The sequence below is a fragment of the Diprion similis genome, chromosome 12 (assembly GCF_021155765.1).
Source record: "Diprion similis isolate iyDipSimi1 chromosome 12, iyDipSimi1.1, whole genome shotgun sequence".
NCBI classification, from domain to species: domain Eukaryota; kingdom Metazoa; phylum Arthropoda; class Insecta; order Hymenoptera; family Diprionidae; genus Diprion; species Diprion similis.
The window spans coordinates 6,738,864-6,766,245 of record NC_060116.1 but is presented as its reverse complement, the minus strand read 5'-3'; the positions used below and the strand labels follow the sequence as shown (position 1 = coordinate 6,766,245).

At 41.3% G+C, this 27,382-nt stretch overlaps 1 protein-coding gene across 1 annotated transcript; it reads left to right on the top strand.

Annotated features, from left to right (window-relative positions):
- On the top strand, nt 1-27,382 carry LOC124412927 (SKI family transcriptional corepressor 2). Its single transcript, XM_046893156.1, has 7 exons — nt 1-146; nt 10,124-10,217; nt 10,759-11,060; nt 11,170-11,762; nt 11,845-12,176; nt 25,209-25,350; nt 27,238-27,382. The coding sequence occupies exons 2-7, from the start codon at nt 10,125-10,127 to the stop codon at nt 27,321-27,323; spliced, it is 1,548 nt and encodes a 515-aa protein (XP_046749112.1). The 5' UTR covers nt 1-146; nt 10,124; the 3' UTR covers nt 27,324-27,382.

The following is a 27,382-nucleotide window of genomic DNA, read 5'->3' as shown; positions in this document are numbered from 1 at the left end:
CGAGTGCACTCGACACGGTCCCATTCCGAGTTGTCATCGGCCGTCTCTTTCTCTTATCAAGGCCTCAAATCGAATCAGTAATACTATAGTGATATTGTGATTTGTTTGCTCGAGTAATTCGCAGCCCTGGATTCCCCGCAGGCAAGGTAATTTTTAAGGAATCTATTTTTAAAATAATAATATTCTCGCTGTACTTCACTAAGAACTTGCAGGTAAGGGAAAAAAAAAAACTTATCGCATACTTCGTTAGCGTTAGTAATTCTTATGATACTATGGCAGTGAACTGAGTTCGTTGTATGTACTGTCAAAGTGTAAACATACATGTGAAGACTCAAAAGTTGAGTAAATAGATTTGCATTGTGAAAATTGTTTATTTATAATTCGCGGAATAATGATTTACGTAATTGGGGATCAAGAGTTAAAAAAAGGCTGTACCGAGAAAAGAGTTTATTTACTATTAACAAACATACCGATCCAGGTAAATAAATATTTCGTTAGATATTAGATCAAATTTGATAATAATAATAATAATGATAATGATAATAATAAATTTCTTTCCTCATATCCAAATATACATTTGTTAACAATAAATAAACTCTTTTCTCAGTGCACCGTATTATACTTAACTATAAGTTTTTTAATACGGTGCAGCGTTTCTACGAGAGGTGGTTTCCTAAGGGTTTGGTGATGTTAAAAATTTCTTCCCGAACGGTCCGACTTTCTGCAAACTAAATTGACCCCCAATAAAAAAAAGTTCCGGGGGTAAGAAACGGCAAACTGCACCCGAGGGATCGTCGAGTGAGCCAGGGTGCGTCCGTCGCCGCCGCCGGCGTCGCCAAGAAACAAACACAGAATTCAGATCATACGTCGGAAGACTCGAAAATTGGTTTCTATTTGCAATAATAATTATAATGAGACGCGTTAATTCTGAAAAATAATAATCGTCATAATTGATAGATAGTACAACGTCAATGGCATATGAAATTCCCTGAAATCTCCTGGGTTTCCAGACGAAAATAGACAATTGTCCAGGACTCGTTGCAACCTAACTTTACTAACAAACTCTCTTTTTCATGCAAATTAGTTGAAAATCAGACATCCAGATCTCTCCACCGTGAGTTGAAATAGTCCAATTTTTCTTTCAGTTTAATTTTCCGAAAAATTGCATCAATAAACTAACGGAAGATTAGGATTAGTCATTCTTTCGAAACACGAAGGTAGAAACGTCAATATGAGGATATCAACTGTTTTTGGTACTTGTTTATATTTTTCATAAATTTTACATAGCGTTTAGCATCGATTTATCGATTCTAAAAATTCCTTAAAATAGATTGTTTTCGTCACTTATACCCTTTTTACAGTAACCCCATCAATTGTCTCACGGACAATAATTTCTTACATATTAAAGAATCGTCCAGTAGTGAGGAAGAAAATACTAAAATTCCAGGATACAATCTTGAATTCCCTGACATTTCCCGATTTTTTCAGCCGCGTAAAAACTCCCTGAAAATTCCCGGTCTTACAGCTTGAAGAAAATTTTGAAAAATTGAAGAAAATGTAAGAAAATCTATAAAAACTTTGCGTGCGTTTCAAAAGCGTTCGAAGCTCCGTAAACGATGAATATCATCGTTAGCTGATTGTGAGCAAAGATTATGATCGTAGGCCAAAAACTGGCCGAGGATCACAGTAACCAAGTTTAGAGGGGTTCAGGTGATTCGAAAAAGTTTCTCAGGGGTATAGTTTAGGTTTAGGTTAAGTTATAGTTATAGTAGCAGAGCGAGCGAGGGGATCGAATAAGTTGTAAGTGGTTTTTATTTCTCCGACAAGGAAAGGGGAGAAGGAATCCTAGGGGTGAATTCATTTCTCTTCGCTCACCGATTGCAGGAGTTCCTCCGCAGTTTTTACCGGTCCAAGAAATCGTTGGATACCAACAATAAGGTGAATACCCAGGGTGCACCTAACCAATTTTCTTTATTCTATGACATCTTGTCATTGTACATAAAAAAATATGACCGTTTTCAAGTATAAGAAACTAGCCCTAAAGCTTACTGAGTAAATAGATTTTTTATGATTGCTTGATAATAATGTATAATTTTTTAGGAAAATCAATCGGAAATTGATCATTATCAAGACACGATAAAATAGATGCACAGTGTTTTCACAATTAGAGGTTGCATCCCTTATTTTTAGGGTAAGCTGTTAGCTTGCTTTTGACTTCTGAAACGGCTGAATTATAGTATCTACGTAAAAAGTAGGCGTCTAATATGTTTTCGCGTACTCTAATATATCACAGAAAGTGTGATCTTCAGTGAGCTACACTTCGGATACGTACTTAGCTTGTAAATTACGCTGCTGAATAACCACCATCTACATGAAATCCAAAAAGGTTCTGAAGAAACTTGAGGCGATGAAAAGTCCGAACCGGTTTTATCCCTCTTCAACGTTATCTTGTGAAATGTGACACGCTTATAACGTTACGTACACGCGAATGTAGAAATCCACTGCAAATACAAGAATCGGATTGATACGAATCGAAATGGCGTGCAGACCAGCGTTGAGGAATCAGCCATGCAACGATTATAAGTATTATAACACGTGCACCATGTGTGGGGATTCATTAAATAAACATAAAACTGCACACCGTACGCGAGCAAAGTTGTACCCTAACGATCATATCGCTTTCGTGCGATTATTCTTCACGCTAATTCACGGTTACACGGCATTGCGTCTCGAACAGTGGACGAGATGCATAAACGAGGCAGGCAATGCATAGACTGATATCTTTTTTTCTCTCTTCGCATCTGGATTCAGATTCAGCCTGCTGTTTCAGACATGAAGCTGAAGCTAGTAGCCAAGAGTTAGTAACCAAACGTGACAAACTTTTTGCAAATACAAAAATATTAGGGGTTCAATGTTTTTCATAAAATTTAGATATTCGGACTTCGCTACCTCATTCGAATGACCGTTAGAATATTTGCTGCTAGTTCCGTCTGCTAGCTTCAATCTCGTATTTCAGTCATACATATATCCTTCGCTTTGAGCTCATCTACAAGGACTTGTTTTTATCATCACACGTTCACACTGCACGTCCAGGAAAAAGTGACTTAGAATCATCCCTGGACTTTGTCCTGCTACTAAAGAAAAAAAAATCGAATGTGCTACCCACAAGTATGTTTCGTAGAAGAGCAATTTAATTATTAAATTTTTTCATCCGCTTGACTTAAGAGCCACTGTATATAGTTAATCTTTTAATTCCCTTGGGGGAAGCCACGGTATAATATAAGCCTTCGGACTTTGATAATCGTTGTTTGATACGAGTTTCTTCTTCCTAGAATGAAAATGCTTGTACGGCTAATGAACCGCCTTTTTAAACATGTATCTAAATATAGCGAACGCCGCATTTATATCACAACGATGATCCAGTTTCCTAGGGGATTGAACAGCGATTAATCAGTTACTTATCATTACACTTTCATTTCCATTCACCAGAGTAGTTAGGATCGAACAAAAAACTGCACAGAAAGAAAAATAATCCAGATTTTACATCTCCTGTAGTGAATATATGGAAAGCACTTTTTTGAAGTTGAATCTACAGCATTTGTGGCAAGATTTACCAATCGACGTAGATTTGACGCGTTTACCCCACAGACATAAAATCTGTATTAAATTATTTTTCCGCGTGTGAGTAACTCTGAGAGTAAAATATTTGTTAACGAAAGCGATCGAAAGACAGTTCTTATTCATTAAAAATCTCTTCAGAACAACAAGCAGTAGTATACCTAGTGAAATGGTTCAACTCGAAGAAGGAGTCATTAATTATACCCACGCAAGCAGACGTTGAATTGATGTGATCGAATTTTGACGTCCAATTTGAAGAATCGTGGGGAATCTAATCGTTGATTAATTGGAGTCAACAAATTAGCGGGAAAACGACAACACAATGGACGTCTGCCCGTTGTACGAAGAAAACAGTAATTCAAAAGAGATCCTGCATGTAGACGACGGTGCGTAACATCAAAGCTGTATAATTCTACGAGACGGTCTAGCGTGTGCGTCAATTTCATTACGCTAATTGTAACCACCACCCCAAAAAACCGTACAATACATTGACAGATACGATCGGCCCAGCAACGACCCTCCGCGGTAGCGAGTTAATATTTAATTGATAAAATCATCAGCATAATTGCCACCCTCCCGTGTAAGCACCTGTACGGAAAATACAGAACACAGCAGGCGGAAGGGGAGGAGGAGGGAAAGAAGAGAAGTGGGATGGGGTTGGAAACAAACGGCGTCGCGTAATTACCGTTAAATTGTTAATTTTCAACGCAATGCTTCCTCTCGCCGCGAATTAATCAAATCTGTCAAATGATCAGATCAATTCGTGAACGCCGAATCGTATTACGCAGCGTTTCCGTAAGACTTTGATAATTGAATTCTCCCCAGGCAACGTCCCTGCACCGCAAGACGACAATTGTGTTTTTAAAGAACCTGAAGGGGTGTCGCGATTGAATTTTTCGACAAAGCATTCTTGTGACAATATAATTTAGTTAGTGCTTCTCGATTTTCTTTCTTTTTTTTTTTTTTTTTTTAATAACAAATAAACTTGCAGTCGCAATAATATATATATATATATATATACTTATATTACATATTTTTCAGTATGCGTATAACAAAGTTAGAATTCTTTACTTCCGATCTGTGCATAGCGTAAAAAAATTTCGATCGCGAAAGAAGAGATCCATAATTTATCGACGGTATTTGAAACTCGTGCAATTTCCCGGGATTGATGATTAAAATGTCCAAAACGCGTAGCGTGTCGAGTAAGGGAGCGAAGAAGAGCTGCAGGTGCCACAATTGGTGATACGACGATCCTCGCCTCTGTTGTAACTCGAAGCCGGATCAGGTTTCGCCGGTAAACATTTTAAACTTGCAGAGTTCATCGAAACTGAACTCTGGATGTATAATTTTCACGAGCTTTCATTAGATTACCTCATAAACCCTCTTAGCGATTAAAGCGGATATTAAAAGACGGCGTGTACGAGAGACTTGGATAAATATTAAAAAACAGGTTACATAAAATTTCGCGCGTGTGTAAATCGAAATGATTTGTTCACCGCTGAGTCTGTGTGTACGTGTATGTGTATGTGTATGTATGTACCTGTCTTTAACAGAGTTCACCGTGTGTGCACGGACTGTAGGATATTCAAGGTAAACTGCAACCGTATTGGGATGTGACACTTTAGTGATTGAAACGTTTTCGGGGTTGAAAGAGAATTACTTTCTTAAGTATTGAAAGCTACTACAGGCAGCTTTGTATACGCATTTTCCGGGGTTAAGCAAACATTTTTATCGGTATTAAACGTACACACGTCAAATCGCCACGCCGCCGCCTGCTCTTGAACCTTTCATACCGTCGATGAACGCAAGTCACGGTACCAAAACAAAAAAAAAAAAAAACACCTTCTATATGTAGTCGGGGAATCTGTTCATACATTAATGTACAGGCGTATCGAAAATAAATTAAGCTAATTTTATTGTCCGTTCGATCCAAGTTCCGAAAATTATAAACGTCGATACGGCTTTGAAATAAATATGTTGTTGATGTTTTTTTTTTTTCAAATGAGACGCTATTTAATTTAAAATTGAAATCCAAATTCACTTTTTAATATCGGGTATGGAGTCTATAAAAAACGTTCATATGATATTCCGTAATATAGCCCAAAATGTTATAGAATTCTATGGTCCAAGTACAAGTGCCAACTCACACATTTTAGGTCTTGCACATGTAGGTTATAAGAATAAGGTGTGAGTCTTGGTTTACCTGTAATTTGGCAGAGCGGTGCAGCAAGACTGTTAAAAACAGAAGAACAAGAAGAAATGAGACATAAAGACTAAAGGCGAGGCTCTGTTTCCGAGTCATGCAAATACTCGAGAGAAGTACAATTACAGGGATGAAAAGAGAGATGGCGGGAGGGGGGGGGGGGGGGAGGAAGAGAGAGACGGAATCGGATGGAATATAAGAAAAAGAAGAAAAAGGCAAAGATTCCCGGAGGTACAGGACAGACTCATGATGGAGGCACGGAGACTTAACGACGTCACAATGAACGCTCCCGCCCCTGTCGACTTTTGCCGGCGGTGGAGGAGGACGAGGACGAGGACGAGGACGGGGCTGAGGTCGGGGTAGGGGGTGGAGGAGAGCTGGGGTGGAGTGGGGTGGGGTGGAAAACGAAGCCGGGCGACGAACGCGAGCACAGATTGAATTGTAAAATAACCGGGATGGAACAATGTGCCCCCCTCTGCAACTTTGTGTTTGCATTTAAATAATCTGCGAGCAGAAACTCGCTTATTCTCTAACTTCGTGTACATTGTGATCTACGGCGCGAGAGAGATTTCCAGGACAGTGGATCGAGATGGAAAAGACTGGGGGCGAAATATTTAACAGCGAACGTTCGTACTTGTGCAGCTTCTTCTCCAGGAAGCTCGACCTGGAAATTTCAGATGGATCGGTATTTCGCTGAAATATTTTAATGCGACTGATGAACCGAGTTACGTCTAATTGCTGAATATCTCATGTGATCACCTATAGTCTTCGTAAACACCAATTCAAGTATAAGCTGTGTAAAAATTGGTTGGGTTCATTTTTATAACTCGATTTTGTTATGTCAGTTTTTGCCGAAGCGGAGACTCCCGGACTTTATGCTGAAATGCATTTCAATATGTATTTTTCAAATTCTTGCAACTTCCAATTTCGAGTAATACAGTCCGTCTTCTAGCTAATATTCTTCTACTGCGACTGTTGAAATTATCGGAAAATTAGTGACTGGCAAATTTAATTAATATAATTTAGAACAGGTGCTGGACCACCGATAGGACTTGAACAAAATTAAATTTGATAAACATTGTTGGGTTGCAGAACTAGGTTAACCACCGTTTCAAAATAAGGATCAAAATATAATATTATACGTTTATTTTTCATTTCCATAAATCTCATCCAGTGAGATTGCTTGTGTTGGACGTTTTGCAGCTATTTACATTATTTGTTATCATTCCGAAATCAATTCCAGTTCTTTCGTAATCATTGTAAAAGTTCAATTTCTGTATACGGTCATAGCTGCGAGTGAGAAGTTTAGCTGAACTGAAAGAAATAGCTAAGATAGTTCATAAGGACAGAATCTGAATCATGGTCGTTCAATTATTACTTCCGTTAATTTTCACTCAGGTGAAATCACGATTTCGTATTTACTCTTTGACAGTCTGCTCTCGCAAGTAAGAAGATTCAAGGGAGTTTGAAGGACGTTCTCGAGTTAAACGAAGTTTCGAAGTACCGGATTGTAGGCAAAGCTCATGCAACATTTGTACAGATTTATATACAGTGTTCCTTCCGAATAGGGCCGCACGAAGGAAGGCTTCGAGGGGAATATGATTGTCGAAAATTACTCCCCCCCCCCCCCCCCCCCCCCCACCCCCCACCAATAGTCCGTAACGACTTAAATCGTCCGCCGGCTTCGCCTCTGAATACGGCTGAGTGTCATTTGCGTCAATTGCATTTTGTTTTTAAGGTGACAGTTTTTTTTCCACTTGATTGTTGGTGAGTATAAAATATGGAACGAAGAGTTTATATCGATCAAGAATCGATCAGTGAAATAATAATAGTTATTTACTATAATTCTGAGTACGCATATGTTTTACAAAATATGTGAAAAATAACATGACGGATCGTCAATAAGTGATGTGAAACGTTTTCCATCAGCGTCCCTACACAGAAGTGATCGTCGAAACACTCGTAAGCAGAAAGTAACGGGGAAAGCTGCACAATAATTCTTCAGCATTTAGTATAAAGCGAATTCGAAGACCTATACATGACGGATGAAACCTCATCAAGACTCCGAGTGGTTTTTAACTTGAAATTCCGTGCAGATTCTCAACTATAGGCTGTAACCTTCTTCCAGTCAACTCGCAGCCATTCCGTATATCAGTGTAGAATGTAGCCGAAGAATTTCCAAGGAAAAATTCACCCACCTCGCCACCCTCCCACTGAAACCGTTGATTTTAATTGAAAACCCCTCTACCAGGTCGGACTATCCAAGCATTTTACCCAGCCGACCACCCCGCGTATATACAGTATACACCCAGGGTATTACATGCATGCGCACCTCGACACAAGTACGAAGTAGGACGCGTGTATACGAGTAAGTTGTACACCTACCCAAAGCGGAGGTAGAAATACCGTAGACAACCCCCATAGAATGTCCCGTAGAGCGCTGGCGCGGGCGGGTTGCCGTCGGCATCCCTCGGGAGCGTTGGACGGGGTGGGGGATAATTCAATTTGACACCCCCACCCGCGCTTAAACAAGGCAGCACCCGTTCCTCCCCCTCCTTTTCTCCTCTTCGTCCCTCGCGCTCGCAGCCTTCCGTCCCTTTCGCGACCTCGTGCAAATTAAATTCTCATCCAGCGTGAAACAATGCAGCACACTGCCTGGCTTGGTGGTGGTGGACTCGTCTATGGGGTAGATTTTCGATGGTCAGTGAGCTTGCGTTGGGTGCGTAGGATGTAGGAATTATCCGAATTGACCGCATTAATTAACCGTTCCTTACACGATGGGGTGAACTCACTCTAACTGAGGATAATTAAATTGTAACGAAGGTAGATGTAACGAAAGATGGCTGATTGTAATTTTTGTAAGATAATGTACGATGTGCAACATGATAAATCAATTTTGTATAACGGTGAGGAACGGTATGTTGTAAGGGAAATTTTATATTTAAAATTGTTAAATTTGACGTGTAATGGTTTGAACAGTTTAGTTCCCAGATTTAATATAGATCTGACTGAATAATAATAAATTGGCGTTGCAAAACAAGGAACGTCACCGAAGTGAGATGCAAAGTTTAATTCGAACGCCCGCTTAATCCTACGGAGATTTATTTAATCACCGTCCAATCAAGAGATGATCAAGGAACCCGGTGGTGTAAGCTTTCCATGGACATTTCAAGCCACGACAATGTTATGGCTTAATCACATTCAATCAATTCACGCGTTTCCCGTTGCTCCGAAAGCTCTCGCGGACGCCCGGATCAATCCATTTTTTTCTCTTGTATAAGAGTTTGAATATTTCCAATCAGCATCGCCACCATTGAGCACTTAAAAATCTTTACCGAAAATCGGTGTAACGGAATTCGTACTTAATCAAGTGTAAATGCAAAAGAAACGCCTAAAGAGATCCTCCGTCTATCGTCACGGTTATAATTTATCGGAGCAAGTATTTGAGTATCAGATCCGCACTACAGTTGGCGTCTCAAGCGCGTCTCATTTGTACAGAAATCCGAAACGAGCTAATCTCAGTTTCGAGTCGTTCCCTAGGGTGTTAATTCCCTGGAGATCCAGGTTAGGTACGTCGTACGTGAGCTCATGGGACCGTTGAAGCAGCTCGTAGAATAAATTACACCAACGAATCGATACGCTTATGGGTCATTATATGAAATCCATTTAAGCTGCTTACACGTTGAGCATTTGAAGATGTAAAAAGGCCGTTTCGGTTAAAATATTTCGACATCTATAATTATAGTAGATACACATGTATACAATTGGAAGTTAAATCTGAAATTAATGTGTTCACTAAATGAGAATAATTGAAAAGAATTTCTAAAATTTTCTAGGATAACAATTAAAGCATGAACAGCTATACGCAATCAAGTTGAAAAATTGATTTGCGAACGCATATAACTTGCAACGTTTGTCGCGATTGTTATTCACATATTCCTGATTATTGCGACACGTCGATTCGATTCAAATTAAATGCACGAATGAGCTTTACATATTTAATAACAACGTGTGTATTTTACGGATTTTACGAAGCGTACTTGACAAAATATACCGAATATAAATAGCGTCGGGTTGAGGGGATTCCGATGGTGATGGTTCGATATATCCATACATGTGCATTGTGCAGTATTTCACCTGCGGTTGCAGAACGTATTACGCGAGAATAGTTCCGGGAAAATTCCAATTAATTGCTTCGCGTTCCATTGTCCTTTATACCTTTTGATATTTGTGCAGTTTTATTCGATGGAATGATGTGAAACTGATTTATTCCGGTTTTATACATCGTTTTTGTTTTTTCAGAATGGACGGGCCGGCGGTATTGTCTCTGCCTCCGATGTCCAACCAAAAACCAGTTGCGTCGCCGCAGCCCCAGTTGCATTCCAAACCGAATCAGGTAGCGACCGATTACCTCACGTTTCGAGTTACGCAATCCGAAAGTCAAACACGTTCATAAATATCAAACATGACATCCATTAGTGCCTCCATTTCTGTATACAGAGAATATCACAAATGTTCCGGAATGCCATGCAGATTGAATATATGTAATAGATGTTTTAAACTGTCTTCAGAAATCGCAAACATCATCGATTATTCACGCAGCCGGAACACTTGCGGAGTTAAATGTTTTTTTCTTACCATCTTCACACATCACGAATCTAATCATCAATTATCCTTGGACAAAAATTCCTGCCTGTAGTAATTATAATTACATCATTTGACCATAAAAGTTTGGTAACAGTACCTACACACACGAAACATGGCAACTGATAAATCGATCCAAGCACTAAACAGAGTTTCCTAAAAGTTCGAATAACTGCTCGTCACGTTTTACTCAAGACACATGATTTTTTGAAGCGAAAATTAACCTAGAAACGATCAAAAAGTCAATTTTAACCCAACGGCTTCAGAGCTGCGTGGTGCATCTAAGCTGATAGGAGTTGCAGGTGGGAACAGTGTCGTTATACGGGATCCACATCGTGTCTCTGGTGATCGAGGGTCAGGAACGATTATGCCTGGCTCAGATCAGCAATACACTGCTCAAGCAGTTCAGCTACAACGAGATTCACAACCGCCGTGTAGCCCTGGGCATCACCTGCGTCCAATGCACACCGGTGCAGCTTGAAATCCTCCGAAGAGCCGGTGCCATGCCAGTTTCCTCAAGAAGATGCGGGATGATCACGCGACGGGAAGCCGAACGACTCTGCAAATCTTTCCTGGGCGATAACGCGCCCCCCAGGTGAGTCGCCATTCTTGTACGGATCGAAAAACCGAAAAGGATGGATAATGAAAAAAAATCGACTTTATCCTTAATGTTTCCTTGACTCGTTTCCATCTTTGGACCGCAGACTTCCCGAGGACTTTGCGTTTTCGGTACACCACGAATGCGCGTGGGGTTGTAGAGGCGCATTTTTGCCAGCACGGTACAACAGTTCCCGAGCAAAGTGCATCAAGTGTGCTTACTGCGGTCTCTTCTTCTCCCCGAACAAGTTCATATTCCATTCTCACCGTATCGGCCCAACGGACAAATACGTCCAGCCAGACGCTGCGAACTTCAACTCTTGGCGAAGACACATGAAGCTATCAGGTAGCCCCCCTGACGACGTGGTCCACGCCTGGGAAGACGTGAAGGCGATGTTTAACGGAGGAACGAGAAAGAGACTGCTGTCGAATCCCACGGGACCTCGGTGCACGCCAACGGCCGTTAAGCGTGCCAGATCCTCGCCACCGACGCAATTGCCCTCCCCAATACCCTCGCCGACGCATCCGCGAGTTCCTCCGTTCCCTGAGCTGCCGCTTCCACTGTCGAGAAATTTCGTCATGGACTACGTGTGGCATCAGCATCAGCAGGCGGCGGCAGCAGCGGCGGTAAAAACTCCCGGCTTCTCATTTTCGCAGTACGCTTTACCATGGCTAGCAAAAAGACCCGTTCTTTTCCCAGGTAAGACAACAAGCCCAGGAGGTCCACGACGATCGAGGTTGCATCGATCCGTTACTCCATGGATCTCGTTTCACATTTTCAGGTCCACTACCTCCGCCGTTAACCGGAGCAACGACGACCGAACCCATGGCACCGCCAGTCACGTCGTCCTTACACCAGTCCGCTTTTCACCCGGTACTTCGGGCAGGACCCCCACTCAGTGAATCGGGTCAAATAGTCCAGGAGTCTACCCCTGAACCAACCGCTGAAAAGGAAGAGGATTCCGACGACGAGGTGGACATCGAGACGACGGAGGACGAGGTCAAGGCACCCTTGAATCACCCTCAGAGTCTCAACTCCGCGTCCAACTCTGCCCTGAGTACGCACAGTGGACACAGCACATCGCCCCAGTGTTGGAGTCCTCCGAGAGAAACGGTAAGTTCACATTACTTTACCATGTTTCTATGTTCTCGCAAGTTGTGTTCGCATCGGGTGTTGAGGACTATGTAGTATAACAGATTGCGGAACATTAACTAAGACGGTCTTGAATGTCAGTTTGATCATTCTTTATCGGTAAAAAAGTAAAGCGATCCGCAATGCGATTAGTTATTAATGATCGTGTTTGCGCTTAGGCTTGAACAGCGTAATAACGTATAGATCAGCAAACATTGTGCAAAAGTAGATGGGTAAGAAAGGAGGAAAGTATAGTATCCTGCATGCGCGAAGTGGGAAGCACGCCTCCTCCTCCATATCCAGTGCCACTCGGTCACGCGGCCATTGTGTGGCGGTGAAAACGTAGTTATAACACATTGTTCGAGACACGCGTCATTACTCCTGATTACTTTGTAAACACTCAACGTCAAATACGAGCGAATATGTTTAGCGTTCCACGCTTTGTAAGCCGGGCAGCAGGTCGCGCAAACACGTAACCCTGCGGCAAACACTTTGCGACAAATGACAATCACGGCACCCGTTCCGAGGTTCAACACGATGAAATATGTTGCCTGCCTAGAGTAGAATTTGTCGTTCAGGAACGGCGGGACTCGAGCCGCACGCGACTCCTAGACACGCGACGCGTCGTCCCTCTGGCAGAAGCGTTTTCGTCCTCGACAGAAATCGACGAGTAGATAGATAACGCGATTCGTGTGACACGGTAATCCACAATGCTTGTGTGTAACATTCATTTGTACAATTTCACTTCTTTTTACATGTCCAACCGTCCACGCTATGGAGGTTAACGTGATTTTCCCTCAACCTTTTGGAAATGACTGAGTTTCGATCTTTGACCGTGTCGAATTTCACCTGAGAAAAGGCGAGGAAATGTTTGCCTCTTAGGATATAAATATGGAAGAAAAAAAAAATCATGAAAAATATTCATAGTTGGCAGATTAATTATACAGCAATTACGTTCTCGTACCTTTAATCACTTAGTGGTGACTGAAAAGACCTCTGCCTACTACTGCAGCTAGTACCGAAGCAATAACAGAGTGTATTTGGATTGTAACTAAAGGAGCCAGGCCCTTATGTACCCTCCATGCTCCATACCCATCATTTTGCCTCATAATCTAACCCACCTAGTCCCACATTACCAAGTGTGCAAACAATTATACGCTGAAGTTAATCAAATTAACGGTCTCTACACGATACGAGTAGGATGTTTCCACCTATACCGACTGATTGTCGCTTTCGTATCTTTCAGATTCTGAAGTCTGTCCAGGTATAGAGCAATGCCAGTTTATGAACTGTATAAATGACATTGAAATTCACGAGAATCGTTTTGCGGAATCAATAAATCTGTAACACTTTCTAAATTGCATATAAAAAATCCTGTTTCAGTCAAAATATAAGGGTGAGCCAACAGCTCGACTTGCATACAGTAGTATGCCATGTAAAGGATCTACATAAATTTAGGCCAACGTCAAGCTGTTCGCGGTTCAGCCCTTCAGTTTGCTCTGCGGTTCGATTGTTCATTGACTGTTGGTCGACTGCTCACACGACCGTCCTTTCCCGTCAATCGTGATAATTATTGTGTCAGTAAATACCTGCGTACGTACCGTACTATGATCCTCAGTCGATGGCTAAACACGCGATCGTGTGTCGAGAGAGCCCCACCCCCCGCCGCCATTCTCTCGACTCGTGAGGCTCTGTAATATAATTAAATAAATGACCGCTACATTATTTTGACAGGGTTTCACGGTTCAACGAACTTATTATTTGACGTTGCCGATGTTCGCTGCTCTATGAGTGACGACTTGTCCAGTTTGGTCTAATCACTTAGTAGAGCGATTCTACTTGCCCCCCCCCCCCCCCCCCCCCCAACCATTCACACCCACTAACGCATCCCTATTTTCCCTGGTATATGACTACTATCGATCATTCGGATCATCATGATCCCTCTCTCTCTTTCTCTCTTTCTGCCTGTCACTTCAAGCATTGATCTTAACTTGTATACATCATCGATTCGTTTCTACGTGAGGACATTTAACAATATTTGTAAAGTGTAACAACAATTTATGTGGACAGTATTAGCACAGTCATTTCAAAAGTTCTGACCATAAGTTACACAAGTAGTGAACTGATAAAAAGTACTTCGGAAATTAATGAAGATGAAAGTCAAGTGATTTTTGGCTGTTACTTAGACGTCATATTGACAGTAATCGCACTCGATTTTTTTACAGAAAAAAAAAAAAAAAAAAAAAAAAAAAAAAAACTTCATACGTGTAAATACATTGCACTCTTGATGTTTCTACTCATTGTTAGACAAAATCTGAACTAATTTTGAAAAACGCTGCGTTTAACTGTTTCATGCGTGATACCGACGTATCGTTTGAGATAAAACGATTGCGGTGAATCCCGGATCGAACAGACAATGAAATAACGAATTGCAGCGAAAAAACTCGACGAACCCTCATTATCTTTCGTTTATAAAGAATATCAAATTTCTGGAAAACGCTAAAGGAACGAGAGACGCAGAATTGGGAATAAATTATTAACAGCATGCAGAAATCTTAAATACCCCTCAGTTGATACCAAAAAAGGCCCAAATTTCTGTTCAGGCTGATTTCCCAAGTTATCCTTGTTCAATTTATTTCTGAGAGTGCTCTGCCAACAGTGCTGCCAACACCAGCATAGCGATATACATAAACGAAGTATAAAAACGTTCATAATCACTTTTTATAGCATGGTTCCACTAACATGATGTACGTCAACAATTATTCATTGGCAACCGTAATTTTTGATCGTGATTGAGTCGACCCACCAATGCACACGGTGTCAAAGAAATACCTCCTCAACGTCTACTTTTCATCAACACAAGCTCTAGTCCGAAACTGTAATTGATCACGGTTCAATAATCTTGCAATACTAAGGGTCGATTCCAAGCTTTCATTCAACGAGCCAAAAAAGTCGCCCAAAAACAGATAGAAGCTCTCGGTCTCTCTTTCCTCGCTTCTTCCGTCTGTCCTCTGGCCCGGAGCCCGCGGATTTGACGAAAAGAGCCTGGATAAGCCTCCAGGATTGCTATAGACAGCTTTTCAATTCCCCTCGTTGGCGAACGTGTTGAGTGGGACGAGGGGCAGGGGTTCCTGTATTTTCTCCTCGAACCTGCTCGCCCCCATCTCCTGTTACCCGAACACCACTGCGTCGGCTGGTCCCACATACGAGACAGAGAAGGGTGCGCGATACAGACATAAGTGCAGACACTACAGACACGCACACAGTGAAAGGGACTGGTTCGAACCTAGTTACCACGATACAAACGGGAACCCCCCGCAACTGTGCTGCGGTGACTAAGTAAGTAATCCCCAAACGTTATTTGTAGTTATTTGTCGGTCTACTGGACCAGCAACCGAGTATTTTCATTTTCGCAACATCTGGATATATTCGCGTATCTTCTATGTATACGACGACTGCCAGAACTCCGGCTCTGCAATCTCAATATCAAACAAGTGGGGAAAGTGGTGTAAGATAAGGTTTCCTCAAGTCTTCGAGCCAAAATATCTTCTAGATTCTTCTAGGAGTGAAACTTTACGATTAAAATTATTTCACCACCCAGAAGAATATTGCTACACACTGATTTGAACATTCCGAACCCCCTATAGTTCAGTGTACCGCGTAAGTTGAGAAGCACTTCCATTCGAGAGCTTTGGACTCCAAGGGTAGGTTCTGGTGGAGAGCAGCTCAAACTGCGTAATCCGTAACCATTTCGAAGCTCAATTGTTTCCTAATTAATTACGCACCGGCACCAATTAAGAGAAGCTCGTTGAATTAATCAATTCAAACGACCAGCCCTTACTTTTGCCGATAAATACTAAGGAAATATCGACTGTGAATAGGATGTTTTTATAAAGAGTTATTTGGTAAATAAGCACAATAAAAAATTGATTTTCCATTCCGTCTTTATGTCAGAGGAAAGTATATCAACCCTCCTAAACTAAAGCCGTGATATACATTCCTGGCACCCGATCAGGTGCAATTAAATGACGTCACGTCCGGCTGTTCCGTACTCGAGAAACGTCCCGTGTTCAGCAATCCGGGAACTGGAAAGTGGCAACTGGGACAGCTCCATTTAAATCACACGATGGATACGTTAGTTAGTTTCGGCGGCAACTTTTAATTGCACCTCGACCGAGTGGAGGGTCGTCGTTAGACGCCCTCTGAGGACGGTAATTACTTTTTTTCTTTCCTACGTGACTTGTTTGGCGACAACGTTATCGGGAAAATTTAACAGTCAGAATCGACTCGCTGGTAATCTCTTGAAAATATTGCTACCTTATTTTTCCGCAAAACTGGCTGCTAGTGTAGTAATAACGTACAACGCGTTCATGATAAATTAGTTATATATATAAAGCTGGTCCAAGTTTTGGAGAGAGTCATTCAAGCCTGTCTTGCAATTAACCTCGAATGGACGCAACGTGGAACGAACTCGACGAGCCTGCGTTAACGTCGCGACAACTTGACGTAGAAAACAGTGCGCGTTGGAAATGTCATTGGGTTATTTGAGCCAAAGTAAAAGCTGGGTGTAGTCACGGCTTTCAATTTAATCACCGAGTCCCGAAGGGTTTCTATAAGGTCAAGAGTTGGCATTTCACGTATAGAGAGGAGGAACAGGATTAGATCGAGGAGGGACAATTTTAGCTGTGCTCACCACTATACCTTTAAAAATGCCAGCGAATTTTTTAATTAATAGTTACAGATGACTGAAGATAATCCCCAGACTAAATGCCACGAGCATATTATTGCATTCTCAATAAATTAGAAACACTATCGATATACTTGAACCAAGGAATAGTCATAAAGGTTCAATTCTCTGCTTTACATAATAAGTAAGAGGTTCAAGCCTAGAGGTTCGAGTACTTCATTGAACGTTAACTATAGTCCACCATTCAGAAAGTAGTTAATTCAGGACCAACTAGTCTACATTTCGAATTTACTTACTCACCTATAGCACAATGTCCATTACATTATATTTCCGGGTTATTTTTCAAATAATGCTACAGTTTTTCCAAGCAATCTGTTTTAATGTGACCTATGGAAAGGATTCTCTGGTTTTCCGTGACCACTCGATACCAGGAAACCCCTTTACGAGTGGTTTCAGGAAGCTGTGACACACTGTACCGCAAAACATGGAGTCGGGGACGAGGGCAGATGGGTTGCGGCATGGTGTTGCGTGGGCGTTCACCGTTGATTCAATTATGATCGTTGCAGCACTGGCTCCGCCCTTCGTTGTCTACCCAATCCAGATACTACTCTTGTAATCTCGCCTCGCCAATTCGAATGGAGATGAACTTCTCCGCGTATAACCGCTGAATTGTTCTCGAATTAATAATTCCACCGCAGAACATTCTCACTCCAAGTTCTATCCAATATATTTATCGATAAAAATGACTCTAGATTTCATTAAAATCCGTTTAAAGCTATGGCTTCGAACCTGTTTACTTGAACTATGAATTAGGAGAATCCAAGGCAATCAATTTAAATATAAGTATGTCTAGACCTGTACCTTCTACCGCAGTGATGCATGTTGCGAAGGAATTTGAAGAAAATTTAATAAAGCCAATACACGCCGTCTGTGATTCTCAATCGCTTTTCTATGCGCCAGTAAAATCAGGATATTAAACAGGAGCAGCGTATGATGGTATCCAATTTGTGCAAACGCCGTTTCTTCAATGGAAAAACTTTTTGCCTTGTAAACGTGGCAGGATAAGAGTCGATTACAGCGAAATACGCGAGTCTTTCAGATAGAGCGCCTTGCGCGAGTTTTCTCAGCCACGTAGATTTTTATTGCTACAAGACCATTCCAGCAGTTCTCTCCCCCTTTATCTCTTCGTTTTTTCCACTTCTTTTCTGCAACGAGAACGGAGAAGAGGAGACAGTATTCCGAGATACTCAGCCAAGCGTTCGATTCGAATCGAGTTGAAAATTTCAAATTAACGTTACTCCACGAAGTCGGTGGAACCCCAATTCTCGCCAAACAATTCGCTCAGTTTTGCAAGTTACGAAACTTTTCACATGGGACAAACAACAACATGATTCCCCCTACCGCGATAAATTACCGTTGCATAAATACGAGAGAGAAATCTGCAGTTTTAGTTCAAGCTCTTGAGTGTAGGAAAACTATCTTTGAAACGATTTAGGAATTCATATGAATACTAAAACGCTGCAAGGCGATGACTAAGGATTCCAACTTCCGGAAGAAGTGAACGAAATAACCCTTTGCACATGGATAAGCGTGGTGTATTATAACGGAACTAAGCCGTAACTTGGCAAATCCATTATAATCCAGAGTATAATCAATTTCCCACAATGATGCTGTATCTAGCGGATGTATGTAGTAGCTGGTATGCATGTACCACTAGCGAAGCTACGTGCTTCACTATTTCCTCCATCCGTTCGTCCCAGCTGTCTGCTGCCCACTGCGACGTCGAATCGTCGAGACAAGCCAACCGAAAGTGATGCGACTAACGCGATTGTGTACTAACTCCGTGCTCAACGAATACTCTGGGAATTAATTGAATATAGGGGATATGGGCTTGGCTAGCTACAATTGCATTGATTACGACCGTCGCCTATTACGGTTTGGCGAAAGGCTGCATGTCGAGCCCTAATTGACTCTACTTTTGCACCTATAACTTTTGCATGGAATAGACTACATACATGACACTATGATGAAGTGAGGAATGTATTATGTATATTGGATACACCCCAGACGTTGCACCCTCTTTTGTTTGATTCGTGGCTACGCTGATTGACAATTTTTTTTAAACTACGACAGTATATGTTTTTGCACCATGACGTTTTGAACGATGAATCCCGTCGGAGGTTATAAGATACCGTTTCATTTTCAAAATTGAATCAAAATTACTGCAGTGTTCATGAATCTTCTATGTCAAACGTCTGGATTATCGAAAATGTAGTTCAGAACCGAGCACCGGATCTACTAAATAGACAAGTCATGTAACCGACATATAAAAATCATCCTCATGGCCTAACCTTCGACTCCATGGCACCCGACAGGAAATTCCTCACAGGCATCACTGTCATAAGCGAGAGTTTGGACAAGATACCAACACAAACTACGAGAGAAAAGTACAAGTTATACTTGAAATTGATTCATTTGTCGCGAATCTTAGAACTGCGAACATTTCCTGAAATGCCAGATAGATAGATAGATAGATAGATATATTTCAAGTGATGATAAAGATCGCTTTCAATAAGTTTTTAAAGTAATCAACGTAAAAACTCTTTGTCATTATACGGTAAAATTTTTAAACTGTTTGTGACACTATATATTAAATTCATAGTTACGTTAACCGATTTCAAAGCGATCCGTAGTCCTGTTTTAGCGTTTCTTTTTGCGTTTCGTTTTACCAAAAGCCCGGGTGGAACCCGTCCTAAAACCGCATTCGTCTAGGATCCGCGGTGTCTGCGCCTACCTCGGAAGTTTGTCACGGTATAACACGCCGAACAAGTATCAGCCGTGTCCAGTACCTGAAGAACAGAATCAAGATTGCAGTGAAGGTATTCTGCGTTATACTCGAAAGCGGAAGAAGATCGAGCCGGAAGTTGATGCAACGAAAAGAAAGCTACGCTGCCGTCAATTCGACGACCGGCCACTGAACGCAACGTCTGCAAAATTGAAGCAAGCCGCAAATAAGGATGAACCGTGTTTATGTAGTACGACAACTACTACGGGAGAAGCAAATCCGCAACAACATCAGCCTAAACGGAAACAGGGTAAAATAAGGAATTCAGAAAAGGGCTCGGCTAGAACTAACCTCAGGATAAACGTGGGGTCGATGAAGTCACCAGAAACCAAGGCTCCAGCGGCTCCTCCCCCAACCCCTCGTGCAGTCCTGCGTAAGGACCGTCGCAATTTAAGCAGCTTCGTTAGGGCGGTGGTAAAACCGGACAAGGAACCGCGATGGCGTGAAAGCCAGAAAACTCCGAATGACACTCAGCCGCCAAAGATGTCAAGAATTTCAGCACCCCATCATGGTAAGAAGGCTGACCCCAACGATCCTGGTCAAGAGAGTAAAACGACGAAAAATAAGGTTGTCAAAGTGCTGTGGCACTCGAAGAATTTTTCTGACCCGGAGTAACAAGGCTCAGGTTAAGGAAGGAACAGCCCTGAGACGTTATTTGAAATTTGGACGTTGTAGTATGTCGGTGAAATAATAAATACATTGCACGGAACTTTCAACGACCAGCAGGATTAACGTAACTTTCAATATTGATTCTCAATGCTAGTAGTCTAACAGCATAAAATGTTTCAGTGATTTATTGCGGAAACACATTTTACCTCCCCATATACTTTGCTTTGTCAATGTATGATTAGTTTTTCCTTTTTGAATGTTGATACAGTAAAGTCTTTATGACTTCTTATCACGAAGAGAGTTTAACAAGCCAAAACTGAAGGAAAGTCTATTATATTAGCGTGAGAATTAGAGGAAAGAAGAAAAAAAATTATTAAAATATATGGTTAAAAAGATTCATTTTTGTATGAATAATTATCGGAATTTTGTTATAACAGTGGATGGTCACAGTAATAGTTTCAAGGATATCAATATCGCGAATTAAGCTCGAAATTCATTGGTTTGTAGAATTTTTTAAAACAACGATGAACACTGTGTAAAAATCGTGTACATAACTCTGTAGCATCACGGGGTGGAGAAAAAAGCGTCTAGCGATTTTGGCTGCGTAAAATCCAACACACGGTAGAGTTGTTTTACCCGTAATCCTTTATTGGATCAACGGGGCTGAAACAATTGAGCGGGCCATAACGCGCGGGTTGCCGCGGGGGAGGAAGGAAGGAGGGAGGGAGGGTTTCGGGCGCTGTTTGCCCGTTTAGAAAGGGAGGGAAAGGGATTTCTACCTACTTTAACGGCTGAGCGAAGTTACAAATGGGACCACGTGAAACTCATCCATGATACGCGGAGTTTGCGCCGACGTTGTTCGGTAGGTATAATCTGTGCGCTGGTGATTCAGTATGCTGTTGCTTTCCAGACTTTGCCTTTTCCGTCTCTCCGCATCGTTCATTCTATATCCTAACTCAAGGGTATACCTACCTACCTACCAACCTACCATAGTTTCCACGACTTATACCCATTATTTTTACAGGCGACAAAACCTCACGTACTACTTTGGTAAATTGCAGACAATGTAACGGCCTACGCGTCTTGAATTTCCTTCGGTACTTACAATCAATCTCACCCTTACACCAGGCGAGATGATCACCTGCCACTTTCTACGCCGCGTTAAAGTTGGCCAATATCTGACGCACTCAAGTTTCTCAAGCCAACGACGATGAGCTATTAGGTACACAATTTACCTCGCACGCCTCCGACAAAAACTTTTGCAATTTATACCGCAGCTATTTTAGCTATTCGCAATAATCGCGATGTTTAGTGTTACGCATGAATTCTCCTCTTGACACATAACTAGATGGTCGCAATTCTACTCCTGTACGTTTGACCCTACCAAGGTTCATATGAACCTACTCTGAATGTGAAGGAAACTGAACCTAGAAATTCTGTATTGACCCTCCAAGTCCTGAAAATTTAAGAACAAACCCTACGTTGAACCTCCAACTCCTAAAAATTAAGCTACCAAACCCTACTTTGACGCTCTCAGATCTATATCTCCTCCATTGGACCCATAATACCTCTTCCCTGTAGATATGTTATTACAGGGACATTCAAGTGTTCACGATGAATAATCCAAGAGCAATTTTAACATAATTTTGACAAGTTTCAATAACATTTGAAAATTGAGTATGGCATTCCCACTGTATTTAACAAACGTTCTTGATAATACAAAAACCCTTTCAACTGGTTAAATGTTCAGAAAATACGATTAAACGCATGTGGAAATCAATCCCTATTTATCGTGATTTTAATTTGATTTCATACGTTTCAATCGTGTTTTTGTACTTCAATCATAATCAATTCGAATCGATGGACCTATATCAGCGGAGTAGGATTTTGAGCGTTAAAGGAGGCTTTCGAACAAGCAGGTTCAACCCTACCTCTGGAAGATTCAAGGAGGTTCCAAACAGACTCTACCTCGAGTCTAAACTTGGTAAATCGGTAAATTTCGGAATTTTTAGCCTCAAATTAGGGTCTGATATTGCATTGAAATGAAGCCTACTTTGCTGTCTTTAAACCCTACATAAGAGCTCCTATTCATGGTTTAAACTAGGCGTTAAATTTCAACTCGGGTTTGTAAACTAAATCAGGGTTCGGAAACTACTTGTATAAATATTAAAGAAGCTTAATCCAGAACGAGGAAGAAGATCTCCTATCGTAACTAATCGATTTAGCAATGCCTAAGGGAGGGGGGGGCCTCGTCCGGGGGCGTCTGCTGTTTGCTGGTCCGTATTCTCGTCCCCTTTCCGCTCGGAGGCATGGTTGCATGGGTATTACTGCACATATGCCTAACCCTAATATTTTGTACAGCGCATAAACATAGGTATAGGCATACAGTCATACAATAGACTTGCCTTTCCAGCGACCACCTGTTCATCGAGAGGCTCCTTTCCAAATCCTGCCTTCAATATCCGCCTCTTCTTAGCGGGACGAATTGTCGACGAGATTAAACGAGCTGGTTAGTATATCGTAGAACACAAGAGGAGAAGAAAGGAAGTTTAATATTTCCACGACCATGCCCAAATGGAGGAGGAACACTCTCGAACTGACAAATCTGCCGATCCAAGGCTCGGTAACACTGATCGCATCTGCGCACACCCTTACATTTCCGGCCAATGTTTTACCTTAACGAATTGCTTCGCCACGCACCCCCCGCTGTATACACGCAGAATATAATTACTCTAAATCCCAAACATCATGAAACATTTATAGCGAACATCATGACGGTAGTCGTCAACACCCTTGAATGCTTGATAACAATTTACATATGAACAGTGTACATAATCCTTTCGCAAACAAAATTAAATCTCACTATATCTACACACGCCCTGCAGAGAGGCAAAATCCCCCCCCCCCCCCCCCCCACCCCACACCCTCATCTATTACAACTGGCATTATGAATAATTGAACACGATATCTGTGCAGGTGTATTGCTACGATTATATTGTTGCATCGTTATTTATTGTTACCGATTGGAATTCATACCGCGATTTCGAATAACACGGTGCTTTCTTCATCGCGTGCTGCATAGGTATATGCGACGTTCCGCATTTGACACGGTAATGTTTTATACGTGCGGCAGTCTTCTCTGAACTCTGAATATTTAATCACAGAAAAGTGAGTTACATCGACTATTATAACCAAGGCTCAGTGCGGCGTGTTTACCGTTGATAACGAATGCACGGCAACATCGTTTACCATCGTCGCAAATTTCAGGTTTCGTATCTCAATGCATGGATCTCGACGGGCATATAACATATGCAAATGGCACTGCATATGGAAATTGTGGAGAAATTTTTCAATCTGAGAACCTGCACAACATTGAATTTGACAATAGATTATATTCTTTTTCCTATATATAATATAACCAAGAGATGAAAACGTTGCTCATTCACCATCATGTCATGCATATAGTTATGAGTATCAGAAGAGGATTTTCCAACCAAGTGCTTTAGAGATTACGATGCATCATTGTATATTTATATTTAATAGCTAAAGCATTTGAAAAATTGATGACCGCATGTGATGCCGAACTCCTCGTAGCTGGCAGCGGTTTAGAGTTTATTCCTGAAGGGATACAAAAGTACAAAACACGCACACCTGCACATAGTACTTACAATAAACATCTTCGACTTGTATACAATAAACGATTATAAATTGCCTTGCACGTTTCTCCTGTAAATCGCACAGATTATTATGCAGCACAGTAAAAGTTATTTTTCTTTTAAATGAGTACGAAACGACACAAGACTCGTTGAAATTCTGAACATTAAAGCAAAATTCAGAAGAGACACGATACAAGGTGAATAATGTACCTACGAAAAACGTGAAAATGCAGTTTGCACAAGTTAACGCAATAATTACGTTTCAGGTGAACAAAAAAAAAAAAAAAAAAAACTTAAACGCAGAAACGAATCGCGAAGGGTTGTAGTTTCACTCGAGACTTACTCCGAACAATTACCACCCCGCCAACCCCCGCGTGATCTGACCCCTCTCCCCCGCCGTGCTGAAATATTTAATCCTAATCAATTTCATCGCTCGCGGCCTTAATTTAAGTAATTTCACGATTGCTATCTGAACAGGTTAGCCAGCAAGCCAAGGGTGTTTTAAATAAAGCACCGTGTCCCATTCCGCATTATGGATTACCTCGTCCAAAGTAGATTGCTGGCAAAGGGTCTATTGGACAATCGCAATAGCCCTGCCTAGAGGGAAACAATATCATAATAGTATAGGCATATGTATATGCAATGCGACGTAATACTCGAGACATAGACATAGCCTACGACAGTTAAACTACATCGTATAGGCGGCACAGGTGTAAGCCAGCTATTCGTCGGTGTAACACTACGACTTTGGTGGTCCGGAACACGCACAACCGTGTCTGTAGAATATCTACGGGTCGTAATGTAACTACGGCCATCACTGCATAACGGAGTGGGTTGATCGCGATGAGTGCCGCAGCGTAATAACGGGTTGAGGAAAAGCTATGCCTCACTTCCGAATGTCACGATATAGTCTAGGAAACAATTCATCCGGTCGTTCGAACGTAATTGGAAAAGTCGACGCAGAGTATTATATTGTAAAGTTGGAAAATTGACTGGCCTGAAAGGAACGATCCTAGATCGTCATGATACTTCTGTTATTTTGAATGTATAAAAATACAGGTCCGTGTACCCCAAAACGTAAAGAACTGTGAGAAAAACTCTAGTCCACCTATTAATTTTTACGTAAAAATTATAAAGCCCGTAAATTTTTTGTTGAATAAATATCTTATACCGATATCGGAAAACCATCGAACGAAACTTTTTTGTTCCATTTTTAGGAGCGAGAGGCAGAAAAAATAGCCGAAGAAGCCGCGGCCCTGAGAGAAGTGAAACCCGAGGTCTCTAGAGTGGCTACGACGACCGGAAGTCCAGAGAGCTGGCATGGAGGAGCACTTTATAGGCACCTACATTTACTCAGAGGTAGGTAAAAACACACGAGTATAGATTAAAAGTTCAAAGATTGTGATCTTTTATTGTTTATTTATACATATATGTATAGTAATAAGGATACTCAAGTGACATCGATATCTCTTGCAGACCGTGTCAAAGGAGAATGACTCTAATCCGATCAGAGAATTGATTACGTCTAGTTCACGTACAGCTTCACGATTTACTAACAATAAGTGAGAATACTCTGTTAAGTGAATTTCTATGTCGACTGAAGTAATTAGTCGGGAGTGAAGTGTTAACTGGGAATTCATGTTGTTGGGTGAATCGAGGTGGTACAAATTAACAGGAAGGAATCCAGACAGGGGTGCAGGCCAGCGAGGGATTCAAATGGCGGCGAGGGCGAGGAGTAGGCGGCTTAAAGATTACTCGAGGGCGTCCCCGACCTCGACGCTTGCGCAAAAGAAATATTCACTTCAACCGTTTCTTCCTCGCTCATTCGCTCCTTATTTCCTCCTTTCTTTCTTTCATGCCGTCATCCCTTCGTCCCTTCATTTTCTGCCAATTCGCTAGCAGCAACTGTTACGTTATTAAATCGCATCGTCATCCGCATTCATCTGACGTAATATTTCAACAATAATGGCCTCGAGTTGCAAAACCAAAAAACGAAAAAATGCACGACGAATGTGATTTTAATACTATTTCGAACTAATTATTTCAACGGTTTCCGTTGCTACGATTTTTGGTTTTCAAATCCGAACTGTTATATATTTATATATATATATATATATATAATAGATACGCGGTATAAGGGATCGAAAGAGAACTATTTACGTTAGCATTTTTTTTTTTTTCGTCTTCAAATTTGTTATGCTAACGTTTATTGCCGTTGAATATGCACCTGACGAGGACTTTACGTTTTCAAAACATGATCCTTAATCGGCCACGGACAGAGTTTCAATACCTGTCAGAGGATCGGCAGGCATTCAGTGCAGGCGTAAGCCGAAAATAACGAGGTAGGTGCTGCTGCGTGGTATCGTGCTGAATAAGCAACGACGGGGATCATTGCCAATGGCAAAGAGAGGTCTCGCAATACATGTAACGCCGTGTATTCAAGCCTTCAAACCGTACCTACGTTCGTTTGATAAATTATCCATATCGTAGGTATACAGCGGTCGACCAAAAGGCTACTTCTGTGTTTACAATTAGAGTGTTCACTATTCACTAGCCGTGTAGAAAATCGACGAGTACAGAGAGGAAAACATCAATTAACAATAAGATGATTTCTCAGGTGAGAGAAGTAAAAAATGATCCTTTTATTGTTACATTGTGAATAGACTAATGGACGGAATAGAATTTTGAAAAAATGCATTCAAAATTTACAAGATTCCGCTTTGAACCTAGAAAAAAATTCTTCAGAAATTAATAAAAGCGTTTTCGACAGTTTAAAAACGACACGAAATCTGGTGAAAAAAATCGCAGCCAAGCCAAATTTCAATTTATCAAAAATCCGTTCCGTAGAAGCCTAGAGGCTATATTGACGATTCTAAAAAGTCTCGGTTATTGTATTTCGGATATTTCGTTCGCCTACAAACGTGGTTACAGTCTTGCCAATCGAGTCAATTTTTAAGATAATTTAAAAAGTTTTTAGTGTTTTAAAGCGAAAATTCGTAACTTTCAAACACGTTTTGGTTTACTCTGTTCCGTCCGTAAGTCTAATCACAATAAAACATTGAATAAAACGATGATCATTTTCTCTAGCTCTTACCTGGGAAACTCCCTTAAATTCAACCGATTAACATTTGAGTCACAGTAACTTTCCTCAGGACTAATTGCAAATGAAAAATACGACGAAAATAAAATTTTCAGACAAAATCCAGCTCACCCTAATTTTCTACACCGGGTTGAAATCCGTTTCAGGTAGCGACGTGTCCGACTGCTCTGCTTGCAGGCCTCGAGGCGTCTTCTACGGACAAGTTCACAGCCCCTCAGCTCCCACAAATTAATTATTGTCATAATTATTCTCCACCGCTCTGTAGTGCGTTCTGTAAATTACGTATACATA

What these genes read in the sequence shown, in the direction of transcription:
- LOC124412927 (XM_046893156.1), top strand. Translation starts at nt 10,125, where the DNA reads ATGGACGGGCCGGCGGTATTGTCTCTGCCTCCGATGTCCAACCAAAAA. An exon ending in TGCATTCCAAACCGAATCAG is followed by an intron (nt 10,218 to 10,758) that starts GTAGCGACCGAT and finishes CTAAGCTGATAG; the next exon opens with GAGTTGCAGGTGGGAACAGT. An exon ending in GCACCTACATTTACTCAGAG is followed by an intron (nt 25,351 to 27,237) that starts GTAGGTAAAAAC and finishes AATCCGTTTCAG; the next exon opens with GTAGCGACGTGTCCGACTGC.